The sequence below is a fragment of the Pristis pectinata genome, chromosome 2 (genome assembly GCF_009764475.1).
Source record: "Pristis pectinata isolate sPriPec2 chromosome 2, sPriPec2.1.pri, whole genome shotgun sequence".
Taxonomy (NCBI): Eukaryota; Metazoa; Chordata; class Chondrichthyes; order Rhinopristiformes; family Pristidae; genus Pristis; species Pristis pectinata.
This window is the reverse complement of record NC_067406.1, coordinates 86,656,157-86,672,985: the sequence shown is the minus strand read 5'-3', so window position 1 is coordinate 86,672,985 and position 16,829 is coordinate 86,656,157. Positions and strand designations below refer to the sequence as shown.

The window sequence follows — 16,829 nt, the reverse complement described above, 5'->3', positions numbered from 1 at the left end:
CGGCCTGCTGAGGAGCTCCCACCCTGCTCTGCTCACTGCACAGCAAAGTGTCTGCAGCTGCATTAAGTTCCATTTGGTCCCATTGGGAATCACACAGGTCCTGTAGAAGTACATGCTTCTGGGTGTAACCACCATAAAGCTGTCTCTAGTGTGTTTTTTGCCAGCTTCATGATTTGTTACAAGAGATCTGATTGGCTGAGTCCATCAGAAACGGTGAAATCCATTCTCCGAGCACTGGGTTTTAAATTTCTCATCCTTTTGTTCAAATCCTTCCTAGCTCCAGCCTTTCTTGTCTCTTTAACTTTTTCCAACACCGCAGCCTTCTGAGAAATCTCTGTTCCTCCAACTCATCCTCTTGGCTTCCCCCAGTTCCTTTCCCCACCAATGGCAGTAAAGTCTTAAGCCATTAAGTTCATTACTTCCTCATCTGAGCTTCTCTCACATCCTTTAAACTCCTTTAAGGTTACGTCTTTAACCAAACTCTTTGTCCTCTCTCCTATATCCCCTTTTCTGACTTTTCTGAAACACCTTGGGATAGTTTCCTTTGCTAAGAATGCTATATAACTGCAAGTTGTTGTTGAAGTTGAGACAGTTGAACTGGACTTGTACTGCATAAATTAATTCCACAGAGACCTCTTTAGCAGACAATATAGACTGGATTTGAATGTGTTGGTTGAAGCTATTTCTCGTTACAAGGCTATTTATGTTTACGTTCTTTGGTTTCTCAATTTCCCTTAGCTGTTTGAATGCAAGACTTTAATCTAGCTTCGGAATGAATTTCCAAGTGTTTGGTTTAAAAGGAGTTTTGACTTCACAATGCAAGTTATCTGGGCAGCGCAGTGGTGCAGCTAGTAGATCCGCTGCCTCACACTGCCAGTGGCCTGGGTTCAATCCTGAACTTGGGTGCTGTCTGTGTGGAGTTCGCATGTCCTGAGGGCTGTGTGCATTGGGGATGATATGATGTCTGTACAGGAATGATCTGACTATGAGGGCCGCTCTCACCACCAGCCAAGTGAGGTCTTGGTGCCTGTTGGTGAGATCTGGCAATGAGGTGTTCTGCCAGATTGTTTGGACTGCTTGCTCAGGAAACCACCTCACAGTCTCCATAGAGTCCCTGCCCCGCAGTGTCTGGAGGACATTCTGTGCTGACCACTGCCTGATGGACTTGTGGTCAAAGGTGTTTACTTAGAAGAACTCTTCCACAAAGGACAGGTAGTGCAGCAACATCCAGCTGACTGGGGCATTGTGCGGTAATGGGATTAATGGCCAGCAGTAACTCAGTGGACTGAAGGGCCTGTTTCCATGTTGCATCTCTCTGTGACTAAATAGAAAAGCCACTGTTGTTCATCTTTAAACCCCTTTACTGTCACACATTTTAATGCAAGTCCCCACTTAATTTAAATTGATTTAGAAAAGGCAAGATGTGAAAACTATCCATATATTTCCCACTTTCGACAGTTACAAACCAGTTTCTCAAACGTATTAGTGGTATACATTAAAAGCCACTTTTACTTGCAAATGATAAAGAACTAAAGCTCAGAGAAGAGTAGCTGGGGCACAGAATGGGAGTGTCCTATTCGTGACAGCTCAGTCTTCAAATCTCTTTCTGGGCTCCAATTTGATGGGGTTGCCTGCTCTGGTGGCTGCTCTTCTGGTGCTGAATGCAGTTGGCTGTCTGATACTGGGGGCAAATTACAACTTGCCAAAGGCTTCTTCCACTTGTTCCAGCAGAGGTCGCTGAAGTTCAATATTCCTCTCTTGAGTCCAGGAAAGTTAAAGTCAACCATGGCATCTCCAACATTACAACTATCTGAAATCAACTACACAAATTCTATGATTTTGTAGTCTGTACAGTATGAGATATTTAGCCATTAGAACTATTGCTAGGTCATGCATTTATTTACATATAATTGCCTTAGATAAGAATAGTGAAGAGATCTCAAGTGACCTGCTACAACCTTTAATCATATTCCAGCAAAGTTTAATAATGTTGTGGTATTTAACTTTAATTGAACGAGACTAAGTTTACCTGTGAAAATTTGATCAAAATTTCTGGTACCTCTGGGCAATGGAATTTGAACTTCCAACAAGAAATTTATGTAAGGTCATTGAATACAAAGCCATGAGAGTAACATCGATTATCTGCAAGACTTGCTATTATCCTGGGTACAGATCATGGGAAGAATAGCAAGAAAAAATGTTGGAACTATGAAGAAGGTTTGAAAAACTGGGGTTCTTTTCACTATGACAATCTTAATTAAAGATGGACCTGATGGAGGTTTCCAAAATTCGGGTATTTTGTTCTTTGGTTTGTAGTCTGTGAGAATTCTTCAATGTGATTGATTACATGGATTATTTGATGACATCAATGTTGCTCGATGTATGGGTGCCCTGGATTGACAGCAACTGATAACAAGAAAGAGAAAATCCACATTACAGAGAGAGCTAGATTTTTAAGGGCAGTTTTCTTTGAGGCCAAGAGCAAATACCTTCTCTTTGGCAACACCTCCGCCATGATTATTCTTAACACTGGTGCTCCACAAGGCTGCATCCTCAGCCCCCTGCTCTACTCCCTATACACTCATGACTGCATGGCCAAATTCTGCTCTAACTCCATCTACAAGTTTGCAGATGATCCCACCGTAGTGGGCTGTATCTCAAATAACAATGAGTCAGAGTAAAGGAAGGAGATAGAGAGCTTCGTGACATGGTGTCATGACAACAACCTTTCCCTCAGTGTCAGCAAAACAAAGGAGCTGGTCATTGATTTCAGGAAAGGGGGCGGTGTACATGCTCCTGTCTAGATCAATGGTGCTGAAGTCAAGAGGGTTGAGAGCCTCAAGTTCCTAGGAATGAACATCACCAATTGTCAGTCCTGGTCCAACCATGTAGATGCCATGGCCAAGAAAGCTCACCAGCGCCTCTACTTCCTCAGGAGGCTAAAGAAATTTGGCATGTCTCCGTCGACCCTTAACAGTTTTTATAGATGCACCATAGAAAGCATCCCATCTGGATGCATCACAGCTTGATATGGCAATGCTCTGCCCATGACTGCAAGAAACTGCAGAGAGTTGTGGATAGAGTTCAGCACATCACGGAAACCAGCCTCCCCTCTATGGACTCTGTCTACACTTCTTGCTGCCTCAGTAAAGCAGCCAGCTTAATCAAAGACCCCACCCACCCTGGACATTCTCTCTCCTCCCCTCTCTCATCATTCAGAAGACACAAAAGCCTGAAAGCACATACCACCAGTTTCAAGGAGAGCTTCTACCCCGCTGTCATGAGACTGTTGAACAGTTCCCTTATACGATAAGATGGACTCTTGACCTCACAATCTAGCTCATTATGACCTTGCACCTTATTGTCTACCTGCACTGCACTTTCTCTTTAGCTGTTACACTTTGTTCTGCATTCTGTTATTGTTTTACCTTGTATTACCACAATGCACTGTGCAATGAATTGATCTGTACGAACAGTACGCAAGACAAGCTTTTCACTGTCCCTCGGTACATGTGACAATAAAAAAACAATTCCAATTCCAAAATAAGGATCAAAATTTTTGTAGGCTGTCAAATTGCAAAAGAAGAGATATTTTGTCAGGGTTATCACTTGAAGAGTGAAGTTGAATATTTTTCATATTGAGTGTCAATTGCAAACAGCAAGTTGAATATGTATTTGAAATATGTGTAAAACTGGATACAGAGAAAAGGCAGCAACTGGGATTCAAAGTAGACAGCTTCATTTACAGAACCAGCATTGGCACAGGAGCAATGAATCGAATGTCCTACTCACGTACTGTAATTCCTAATTCTAGAAGGAAGACCTGCATATCTGTATATATAGCTTAGCGTAATCATCTATTTTGAAGCTGAGGAATGTGTCTTACCCAAACACAATATAGGGTCTGAGGAATGTGTCCTACCCAAACACAATATAGGGAAGGGGTTATTGGCAGGCTGACAGCGCTCACCATTAACTTTGCTAAAGAAAAATACCCCATCTATAATGATCCCCCTGGTGGGAATATTTGGAAAAGGTTCTCCATGGCAAGCCCTCTGGATCATAACAATATATGGTAAAAGGGGCATCAGTCTGCTGTTATTTTCCTCGAATGACTCAAATTGGTCACTGGCTTAAAATATCTGAATATTTCTAAACATTTCTGATACTTTCATAAACTGTTAGAAGCTCTAAACAAAACCAAAAAGACTTAAAAATACCTGAATCATTTCCAAATACCTTTTAGAGCACTTAACCACAACCATATCTGAATTATCAAATTAACAAGCCATGAGAGATTTTTTAAAGTTTTTGGAAATATTTAATAGGGTGACTTTATTTTAACAATCCATTTGGAGTCTTGTTTAAATTAACAAACTTTTACTTGAGTCTCTTAAAGCTGTTCCCTTCCTTTAAAGTCAATGGGAGACACCCAATGGGCCTTCTGAGATGCAGCAGGGTATTTCCTGACAAGTTCATAAATGTTGGCCAATTAGCCCAGGTCTACTCTCGCTCACTGCACCCCATGAGGAGCCTGGTGTTAAAGCACAATCCACTGGCTTGCATTTACTTATGTTCGTCAATTTCCAGATTTCTGTGTTCTCATGTGTAGAGACCCCATAGTTGTTTCAACTTAGTGGGGTAATGACAGTGACTGTTAAGTGCTGCCATCATTATTCTGTAAAAATCTGGATCATGGACATATATTGAATAGCAGCATAAATGCTGCCTCTTCAATGTTCAAGTTATAATCAACACCAAGTATAAATCAAGCTGTCCAGCCATGACCCGCTGCAATTAAGACAGAAAATGCTGGAAATGATCAGTAAGTCAGGCAGTATCTGTGGAAAGAGGAACCGAGTTAATGATTCACCACCTGAATCATTAGAAAACAACCAGAGAAGGGGGAGGGGCGAAGGGACAAAGGGAATGTCTGTGATAGGGTATTTCGAGCATTTTCTACTATTACAGCTAACTGCTGTCTTTTTTACCTCTCAATGCCAGCGAATTTTATTTCCCTCTGTCCTTATTTTTCTCCCTCTGTTTACATCTTCTGGTTCAGCTGCAATTAACAAGCCTTTGTCACTCTCTGTCAGCCAGCATCAGTCCCATTTGCAACATCTATTCTCCCCGGTCTCCTCTCTATCACGTACATTCCCTTTGTCTCCACCCCTCCCTCATTTCAGTAATTTAAAAGCTTGGTTTCTAACTTTTCCTAGTTATAATTAACTCTGTTTTTCTTGTCACAGATGCTGTCTGACCAACTGAGTATCTCCAATATTTTCCGTATTTATTTCTGATTTCCATCATCTGCAGTTTTTTTTAACTTTCTGGGACAGATTGTAGTTTCCCTATTCTGCACATTTAATTTGAATAAACTTCAGGCAAGAGCACGTTGTCAATATACAACAGCCACACAATATGAGGGAATAACTATTTATCTTTTTTTTTACTTACCTGGACACCATAGATCTACATTTTAATAGCATTTGTAGCAATGACCACTCTGTAGTGTGGCCCTGTATTGTGATAAATAAGACAAGACAAGACACCTTTATTAGTCACATGTACATCGAAACACACAGTGAAATACATCTTTTGATTAGAATGCTCTGGGGGCAGCCCACAAGTGTCGCCATTCTTCCGGCACCAACGTAGCATGCCCACAACTTCCTAACCCGTATATCTTTGTAATATGGGAGGAAACCGGATCACACGGAGGAAACCCATGCAATCATGGGGACAAACTCCTTACAGATGGTGGCCGGAATTGAACCCGGGTCTCTAGCGCTGTAATAGAGTTACGCTAACCACTACACTACCATGCCTGCTCTTAGGAATAGTAAAGGGAAAAAATAACTGGTGGGAGTTGTCTACAGGCCACCAAATAATAACGTTACAGTGGCACAGGCAATAAACCAAGAAATAGATGTAGCAGAGGATGCGGAGCGTCCGCAGAGAGATATAGATGGGTTAAGTGAGTGGGCAAGGGTCTGGCAGATGGAGTACAATGTTGGTAAACGTGAGGTCATCCACTTTGGAAGGGAAAGTAGAAGATCAGATTATTATTTAAATGATGAAAGATTGCAGCATGCTGTTGTGCAGAAGAACTTGAGAGTACTTGTGCATGAATCGCAAAACGTTGGTTTGCTGCAACTGAACAGGGTGCTGGTGAGGCCGCAGCTACTGCGTGCAGTTCTAGTCTGCCTACTTGAAGAAAGATCATGGAATTATCAAATTATAGAAAATTTAAAACACAGAAGACCATTGTCTCTGTACAGGTCAAAAAAGGGCTCTCTAGCCTAATTCCACCTCTAACACTGGTTTCATAGAACTGAAGGCGACTAGTGTTCACTCGATGTCCCAGTACTGCCCGAATGCGATGAGGGGTTCTACCTCTACCACCCTCTCAAGCAGCACATTCTACTATCACTCTCTCATTTTTCTCTCAGATTTTTCCTTATCTCCCATCTAATCCTTCTATTAATTAGTTTAATCTATACCCGCTGGATTTTGGCCTTAGTGCTCAAGGAAATAAATCCTTTCAATTTATTCTATCTAGCTCTCAATTAATTCTCCCCTCAGCTTCTTCTGATCCAAAGAAAACAACTCTAGCTTGTCCAATCACTCCTCATAGTTAAAATTTTCCAGTCCTGACAACATTTTTGCAAATCTCCCTTTACCCTCTCCATTGTAATTACATTTTTTCTGTAATGATGAGAACTGTACACAATATTCAAGCTGTGGCCTAACTGGCATTGTATAAAATCGTTGCATGTTACAGAATCACATCATGGCTATTGACACAAAAGGAATCCATTTCCTCACCAGGTCCATTCCAGCTCTGCTCCAATGAGAACAGCTCCAGCTACTCTACCTCCTTGTCGTCTTCCCCAGAGCACATCAAATTATTTCCTTTCACACACATGCCTAACTTCCTTTTTAATGCTACAAATGAATCTGTCTTCACTAGTGTATTCCGGACCCTAACCATATGCTGAATTGAAAAGCTTTTCCTTGTGGTTTGTTTCTTTTGCCAATCACCATCATCCTATGTTGCCTATTCATATTCCATATGACATAGAAGGAGGCCATTTGACCCATCGATTCTATGCCAAATTTCAGAGCAATCCTATCAATCCCATTCCCCTATTTTTTTTTCCCTGTGGCCCTCTCTCACGTGCCCATCACATGCTCATCCATTTCTCCTGCCACCCACCAATACGGGTGTTCTACAGCAGCCACTTAACCTACCAATTGGCACATCTTTGAGAAGTGGGAGGAATATGGAGGAATATGGAGGCCTTCACAAATGCTGCTTGAACTGTTCAGTTCTTTCTTTCTTTTTCAATCTTTTTATTAGTTTTAAAATTAATACAGATTAATATATCAATGTTTATACATGTAATACAAAGAGATCAGGAGAACAATCATGACATGGTAAAGAACAATAAAGTATAAAAAAAATCTGTAGATCCAACGATCTGTTAGTGAATGAATACAATATAAAAGAAAAAGATTTATTATAAAATATAAAAGGAAGAAAAATCCCCAAAACAATAAGAAAAATTATAAACAATATATCAAACCAAACTAAGCTAAAGAAAAAAAAAATTAAAAAAACAGAAAAAAAACTGGACTAAAATTTCTGAATAGAAACAGAGCAATATTATGTCATCAACTCCGTTCCTCTAAATTGAAAGGTTATTATAAGGGGATCTATATCATGTGAAAATATTGAACAAATGGACTCCAAACTGTTCAGTTCTTTCAGTGTTTTGCTTTTTGTTCCAGATTCCTGCATCTGCAGTCTCTTTTGTCTTTATCTGAGTGCAGAAGAATGAGAGGTGATCTCATTGAAACATATGGAATTCTTATAGGGCTTCACAGGGTAGATGCAAGGATATGATGCCCCTGGTGGGGTGTCTAGTACCAGGGAAACAGTCTGGACCAAAATGAGCAGAAATTTCTTCATCAGAGTCTGGTGAATCTTTAGAATTCTCTGTAGAAACTGTGGAGGCTCACACATTGAATACAGTCAAGAAAGAGAGAAAGAGGTTGTTAGACTTTTAGATATTGAGGGATATGAGTTAGTGCAGTAAAGTGGAGCTGAGATAAAAGATCAGTCATGATCTCACTGAATGGCAGAGCAACTTGAGGGGCTGAATGGCCTACTATTGCCTCTAGATAGGATTTCTTTATTAGTCACATTTACTTTGAAACACACAGTGAAATGCATCTTTTGTGTAGAATGCTCTGGGGGAAGCCTGCATGTGTTGCCATGCTTCCGGCGCCAACATAGCATGCCCACAACTTCCTAACCCGTATGTCTTTGGAATGTGGGAGGACACCGGAGCACCCAGAGGAAACACAGGGTGAACAGACAAATTCCATACAGACGACGGCCAGAATTGAACCCGGGTCACTGGTGCTGTAATAGTGTTACGCTAACTGCTATACTACCGTGCCTGCCTCTATTCTTATGTTCTTGTTTTCACACACTGTTTCCTTTCAGCATTGAAAGTTCTGTACTCAGAAAGCCATGATCACAATGCATGGAGAACCTGACCAGTCTCTCAAGGCTGCAGGGAGTAATATTCTTGCACACATGCACTGCAGTGCATTGTGCAAAGAATCACAAATCAGGGTCTTTCTGTGCATGGAGACACAAGGGACTGCAGGAGCTGGAACCTGGAGCAAAAAGCAAACTGCTGAAGTCCAGATGAAGGGTCTTGACCTGAAACATCGACTGTCCATTTCCCTCCACGGATGCTGCCTGACCTGCTGAGTTCCTCCAGCAGTTTCTTTTTCACTCTTTGTGCATTAGTGTGTATACACTTCGCATAACTTTCAAAATCATGCAAGAAGCACAAATTAGGCTGCACAATTTTCTGCCATGGTGGGAGTTTTTACAACAGTGGCTCCTACCTCGGGGTATATTTGCCCTCATGTGACAGTCAGTTGATGGGCATTGGCCACACTCATGGCAGATGTGACATCATGTGTTGCAGATGGGCTCCTGGAACAAGGATTGAAGGATTTATTAGGAAGATGTTTGACAGGGAACATCCTTGAAGAATCATTGACAGTCTGTTGGACAGTGGTTCAGGCTGTGATGGGGCTTTTAAGTAAAATTGGAGTAGAACTTCCTTGGGTGGCAATGGCTTGCTCATGTGTATAAAGACCATTCTCTACATGGATCATGGAGTCCTACTGAAATATCCCAACAGTCATGCCAGGCAGACACTGCAAGCCAATTGATGTTGCTGCCAACAGCCTTTGTGCATTTACGCAGAGGATTAGCCCTTAATTTTCCAAAATGCTGAATGCATGTGTGGCATGATTTCTTTTACATATAAATCTATAGCAGAATGCATAAAAAGGTTATGCTATACTATATATGTTCCAGCCCATTATTTTCCCATTGTTTCATGTAGTTTAATCTGTTATTTGACAATTCAAAGGCTTTGATTCTCTCAGACACTACATGTTATGGTAGATAACCACCTGTTGAAGGAGATTTGATGTTTTAGGAGAAACATTGGTGAGGCATTCCTTTATGACATTAGTTAAGGATTTGTAGTAGTGTATGGGAGAGTCCCATTGAAAATACAGCACATTGCCAAATTTATTCCCTGTGCTGAAACATGTTCACTGACAGTGGAACATGGACATCAACATTACAAATTTGTGGTCTTTGTCAATGTTCAATGATTAAAATTAATCAGCAGAAGATCAGGGGTATTTCTGTTTGAACAGATTGACCAATTAGCAAGGGAAGCCAACAGAGAGGTCAAGAACAAAAGCACATCAGCAGAAAAACAGCAAACAAAACATTTCTTTCAGAACCGCAAGAAACAAAGGCAGAGATCCACAAAAATACAAACACAAAAACAGCAGTTGTAATACAAAAAGGAACAGCACAAAATTAAATGTCTACAAAACAAACACTCCCAACCACAAAGATATTTATATAAAGTTACCTTCACACTGTCTGAAACTAGACAGACTGATAGACTGAACTTGGTGTCACATTAGAGCTGAAATACAGTTATGGCCACATATCTGTGCTCTCACTAAGGCCATATATTTCACCTCCTTAATTTTATCTTGCTCATCTGAGGCTGAACCCCTCATCCATGCATTTATTTTATCTGGATTTGACCAATCCCAATCCCTCCTGCCTTGTCCTGCCCAGTAGATTATCTGGTTCTTATTTCATAGCTATTTGAGGTAATTCCAAAACCCCCCTTTTGCCCGTGTCCTAACTTGCATCAGATCCTGTTCTGTCATCACCCGTGTATTGCCGACTACAATGGCTCTCACTTAAACAAGATCAACTTTTTAAATTTAGAAACATAGAAAACATAGAAAACCTATAGCACAATTCAGGCCCTTTGGCCCACAAAGCTGTGCCCAATATGTCTCTACCTTAGAAATTACTAGGCTATAGAAACATAGAAAACCTACAATCATTTCTCATCCTTGATTTCAGATTCCTCACGGTCATGACCCTCCGTACCTAAGAAATGTTCCCTGCCCTGTAACTCTCCAGGAGAAACATACTTCACAAACTCTGGCCTCTTGTGCACCTTCATTTGTAATCAGACCAGCAGTGGTAGGCATGCTGAGGTCCAAAGCTCTGGAATTCCCTCCCTAAACCCTTCTGTCTCTCTAGGTAATAATTAACATCCAGTTCTTTGAACAAGATATTTGTCATCTTTCTTATTCCCTTTGTGGTATTAAGTATTGTTGGATCCTTCCCTTGTGCAGAACCTCGGGATAGCTGGGGATAGCTGCCATGTCTTCTCAATGTAATTCCCTGGGGGGGTTTGTGTCCACCAAAATAGGCGGATGAAGCCTCAATTTAATGGATCGGATTGGGCTGATAGCTAGCTGAAGGTTTCATTGAGAGCAGCTGTCTGCCGTGTACAGATCAGTCCATTCCAAATTCCTGTGTCTGTGTAAGTATGAGATGAATTGGGGGTCAGATGTTGGTGCAACTGTATCATAGACTGACCACCATACCCACCATTCCAGTTCACAACTGTACTGTTTCTATATGTTTACCTTAAAGCGTGAACTTCCTGTTCTCTTTTTAACCACGTTTGCATTTGATTCTCCGGTAGGATCACAATACATTGTCACAGGCATTCAGTTTACAACACATGTGTATGCTACCTTTCAGATAAGAACTACCTCTTTGAATATTATATACTGTGTTTCAGGGATTCAAGAAGAGAATACAAATTGGTAATGAGGATAGTGGTTTTTCTTCAGATTTGTTGAAAGGTGTGGGTTCTTGCTTGTCAAGTTTTAGGTGAATTTGCTGTACCAAAACTGACTTTTTGCTGTTTTCATCAACTATTGTTTGGAATCTCATTAGTCCAAGACCTCCATGTGTATCTAAGTGCATTATACAGCAAGCCACAGTGGCAAGGGATAGTGATGTTGACTTATCACTGGACTATGGCTTGCACCAAATTTAGGCGTGCTACTTTTGAATAGGAAGGGGACAAGACTGCTATCCCCACTGGCTAGAGAGGAAGGTGTGGCATGTATGACTGAGCTTTAGAACCATTCAGCTTGAACATCGAATGAAAGGACATGCTCTTTAAAGCAAACAAAATAATAGAATTTGAGGGAGAAGGCAATATTGTGGGAGCCTAAAACCACGTGAAATATGAGTTAAAAAACAATGCTCCTGATGGAGATTTCTCGCTGATGTATATTCTTCTGCCACACATGGCAAAAGATAAGTTGTTTAAAGATGTGTGTGGAAACTGGAAGATTACTTTAATCTGGAGCCATAAGAAACAGCTGAAAGCTGTAAGCATAGAAAACTGAGCCAGAAGTAGAACAAGACAGTAAATATGTTGTTACATCAAAGAACTTGTCATTGCATTGCAATTTGGTCCCTTTTTAGATTGTGCCTTGCACAATAAGGTTGTGTGTAGACTGGAAAAAAAATCGATGCAATCATTAAAATGGCATCCAAGGGTGCTGGAGTATTTCATTCACCACAAGCAACTGGTAGAGCTGCAGTCCACAATCAGAGGGCTATGAGACCACATCTGAATCATAGAGATATGACTAGTTCACTCAGTTGCTTTCATTGCAATGACCATCACCCACCATATTCTTGTCAGTTTAGAACAGCCAAGAGTTTCAGCTGTCAGTTTGAAGGCCACATTACAACAGCCTAAAGTTCAAAAGCCAAGATGTACACAGAAGCATTTTTCAGTGGCTATTTGAAACAATTACAGAAAGGAGGCTTCCTGGTTTGGAATTTCCTTCAGGCAATGAGGAACTGTGTTTGCACAGTACCTGTGATAGCATCAAACAGACAGACATTTGAGTAGAGGTATTGATTAGCAACCAGTCTATGAGCAGATTAATTGATACCACTGTAGATTGTCCAGAAATGATTCAAGGCACCTACTCTTTCAAACTGAAACATGTACCATTGATGGAAAGCCTATTCCAGTGAACTTTCAAAGATATTAGGAGAAATCCTAACACAGTGCATAGCAAGTACCACAACCCATCATTGTAGCAAACTGTGTAAACCAGTCAACTTTAATGTAATAATTCAAGCTAAATTGGAAGAATCTTTGCAGTGTTGAGGCTTCAAAGTTGCATCCTGATGCATTGTTGGAAAAGTGCAACAAAGTACTAAAGGACAGCTACACTTGCTAAACAGAGTACAGCGTACAAATTTGCATCAGACCAGCTGCAGGGCCCAGATGGTGTTGCATTCTTTAATGAGCCAGTTCAGAAGGAACTCGATAGGCTAGAACAAAACAGCATGTTTATGTGTGATTGGGCTATGCCATTGGTGGTTGTGCCTAAAGCAGACAAATTTGTGCAGCTGTGTGGAGAGTGCAAAGTCACCTAAATGAAGTTTTAGATGAGGAATTATATTTGCAATTCACCTTGCAAGACTTGTACACAGAGACAGCAGGATCTAATGTTTCCAAAACATTGGAACTTTCACGTACTTACCCACATTGGAATATTGACAAAGGTTATCAGCAGTACCATGCACAATGGGCTCTAACCATACTCAAAGTAACCCAATGGAAGCAAGTCTTTGCCCATGATTTTATAGACTCTGGTGAATAGAATTGTACAAAGAGTGGATCATTACCAGTGGAGACAAGATGATCTGTTGATCATGAGCACAGAGGAAGAAAACCTTCTGATTTTTGGATTGTTGGAGCACAATGTGAAGTTGAAGGAAAGCAAGTGTGCAGTTTTCCAATGGGAAGTGGTATACCTTTGTTTAACGTGCTGTTACCAATGCACCTAAGCCAGAAAATGTCATGTAGGGTATATGCTTGATGCAGTATTAAGTGCAATTCCTTCCAGAACTTGTGACGGTTCTCGGGTGATTGCATCACATTGAAAAAAGATACAAGATTGAAATGGATCCAAGAGCAACAAAGTGCATATGCTGCATGTAAGAAAAGATTATCAAGGAAGTTTTCCTTATTCATTATATATTACACATAAATTAAAGTTGGCATGTAATGTGAGAAGTCATTGTAGAAGTGCAGTGATAAGCCACTAGATGTATAAAGGAATCCCAATGCTTTTTTTTGTTACATTCCTACAAATAGTACTTGCATTTATGCACAGACTGAGAAAAAAGTACTTGGAGTAATGTTAGGAATCAAGAAATCCCATCAGGATTATCCTAGCAAAAAATTTGGCTCTAGCAATATTAGGTGACAAATCAGTGATACCTTCTATGGCAGCATTGAAATGCAGAGATGGGGAATCCTCCTCATGGCTATTTATATTGCAGAAGTTCTGAGCAGAACATCGTTGTGAATGCTCTGTCACAATTAGCATGTGAGCACTCTGAAGTTAGAAGTGAAAATGTGATCTATGTGTTTAAACGTGATCAGTGAGGACATGCTAGTGATTGAGTCTGAAATCACAGACAAGACCAAGAAAATGTCATTTGAAATATGGACAGCATTTGACCAGTGCACAAAGAAAAAACTGAAATCACAATCATGCCAATGAGTTATCATGTGAAGAGAAGTGAATTGTGTGGTTATGCACAAATAATACTACAATTTCCAGAAAATGGACTTTGGTTGAACTTTTTACTGAACACACAAGGTTCATCAGGATGAAAGCAATTGTTTGCCTAGAGGTCTCATGGTGGACAGTGACCTTGAATCATGAGCAAATGTAGTGTTTGCCAAAGTTGTAGAAAAGCAAAGAAGTCCATCCCAGCCATGGATACAACCTACTAGACCTTTTCAAAGAGAACCTGTTGGCATGTAGACAAAACACAGCATGAAACATTGCCTGGGCAATTTCTTGATGAAGTACAGAACAGCTCCTCGTACTATGAAAATCAGAAAACTGCAGATGCTGGATATCTGAAATAAAAACAAAAATTACTGGAAACACTCAGCAGGTCAAGCAGCATCTGTGGAAAGATAAACAGATTTAACATTTCAGACTGCGGACATCTTCATCAGAACAGAGCCTGCTAAGTATTTCCAGCATTTTCTGTTTATATTAGACCCTAACACTATGTTGAGGTGTACACATCCATAACTCTCATATCATGTTCAAGCACATTTTTCTTCTAGAGTTCAACCAAAGCAGTTGAGTCAAAATCATCAGTGTGACAGTAAATCAGGAAGAACAGTTTCATTGAACGGTTTCTTCTCTCCCCTTCCAGCCCCCTGCCCACCCCTCACCAGGTTGAGTTCACACATGTGAAACTTGGGAATTCTAGTAGAGGTCTGAAAAATATTTAGTTGAAATTGTAACAAAATATGAAGTGCCCTTGTAGATTAAACGCTCTCTACAAGAACCAACTCCGAATGATGAACAGCTTGATTGTGAGATTGTGTCTGAGTTGGACCTGGTGCAGACTTCAGGAATGTGGTATTAAATCTAAGCAAGCCTGACAAAGAAACAGAACCTTCTTGAATTCAAACCCAGAACCAGACAATTCAATTATAAATTTAACACCAAAATATATAAGGAAAGGAAGATTACTGAAATAGCTTTATAATTTGTTCATTAAATGCACATTTAGATAATTTACTTGTATCTTACTGTGTTCTTAAAAAAGGAAGCACTATAGAGTAAAATTAAGTATGTCTTTAAGCATGAACATGTTGTTCTCTCTGCATCCTTCTATGTGTTCACATTGTGATGCTATTGGGCAGCAGAGTCATTTGGTATTTTTCATCTTCTCAACCATGTAATGTTGCCACAGACTTTCAGTCTGTAACAAGTCTTAAAGGCTTAACATAGAAGTAGTTTAAGTATGCTGCCTTACACAGAGATACAACCTCTTTGGATATATGCTCTGTCTCAATGCATTCGCAAAGACATTAGAATATTCTCCACATATACTGTATCTGAATTGAGTAACAAAGGTACAGTTCAATATTTTTGCCTTGACTCACTTGTGATTCAGCACTTTTTCCTTAATAGGTGTAGGGGAAAGAGCATAATATTTAACTTAACCTTAATCGTGTCAAGCATTAAATCATGAACAACAACACACAAAATTATGAAGGTTATGGAGAGAATATGTGAAAGGCTGAGAGATGTACCTCTTTGCCCCATGTCTTCCCAACTTGTTTGGCCAATTATGGTCATCCATTCAGTTTGATCTCTCAAGGCACTGTTAGTGATGTGAGCGCATAGTTTTGTGTTGGGGCCTTGTTGTTCATGAATTGACATCCGTGTTTCCTATGTTACAACAGTTAGTACATTTCAAGAATTCTTCATTGGCCATGAAACACTTTGGGATGTCCAACAGTTTTGAAAGCATTTTGTTCTATTCCTAAGCTAACTTGGACGACCCTTAACATTGCCTTCAGTTCCTGATTATTCTGAGAGTTTGTAATAGTAAGACTAATGGAAATTTGCTTTACATGTGGTTTATAATTCACTGTCCAACTGTTGGTTATTACTCAACTTATTGTTACTTATTCTCTCAACCTCTGTTTTTCAGGGGACCATTTTCTTGCCTGGAAATAATGTCACCGAGCATTCATGTAATGGAGATGAGTCCAGGAAATTCCTTTTTGAAATTGTTCCAGGTATGAAACATTTTTACTTTAGTTCTGGTGAACCTGCTACAAGGTTACCAAAAGCCAAACCAAGTCAAGTTTATTGTCATATGCACAAGTACATGTATGCACAGATGCAATGAAAAACTTACTTGCAGCAGCATCACAGGCACATAGCATTAGAGACACAATATTCACAAGAAAAACATAACTTATACAAAATTATACAAGAAAGAACACAATTAGAACAAAAAAAAAGTTTATTGTAGTACAAGGTGTTGCTACACTGAGGTAGTGATTAGGGTTGTGTGGGTTGGTTCAAGAACTGAATAGTTGAAGGGAAGTAGCTGCTCTTGAACCTGGTGGTGCCCACACCAAAGAGGTGTAAGTTCACCACATTTGCAAGAAAATGCTTCTGTCATTTCTGAAATAGGTTGAACTGAAAGGATGCAATTCCCTGTTCATTCAGAAAGGGGATGTAAACCTGGCTCGAATAGATGAATAACATGTAGATTATAACCAAAAGGGAAAGAAATATTTTGGAATGCATGGTATTCTGACCAGCAGAAACAGCTGTGATATTGTCTTCACTGGTCAGTTTCAGAATCCATCACCAAATTGTAATTAATAGATCTTGCTGTTGTGAATACTTAATGGCATTTAATTTATTTCATTTCTTGCAAACACTCAACATTTCTCACTACACTGATGGTTGCAGCAATATAGCCATAAATTGGATAAAAAGATTTTATTCAGATCTTTGTTAGGAAA

At 40.0% G+C, this 16,829-nt stretch overlaps 1 protein-coding gene across 1 annotated transcript in view; it reads left to right on the top strand.

Moving 5' to 3' along the window:
- Nucleotides 1–16,829, top strand: part of arhgap24 (Rho GTPase activating protein 24) — a 391,296-nt gene that overhangs the window by 179,255 nt on the left and 195,212 nt on the right. The window contains exon 3 of the mRNA XM_052010255.1: nucleotides 16,001–16,088. Coding sequence (XP_051866215.1) covers nucleotides 16,001–16,088 — 88 coding nt within the window. The remainder of the gene's footprint in view (nucleotides 1–16,000; nucleotides 16,089–16,829) is intronic.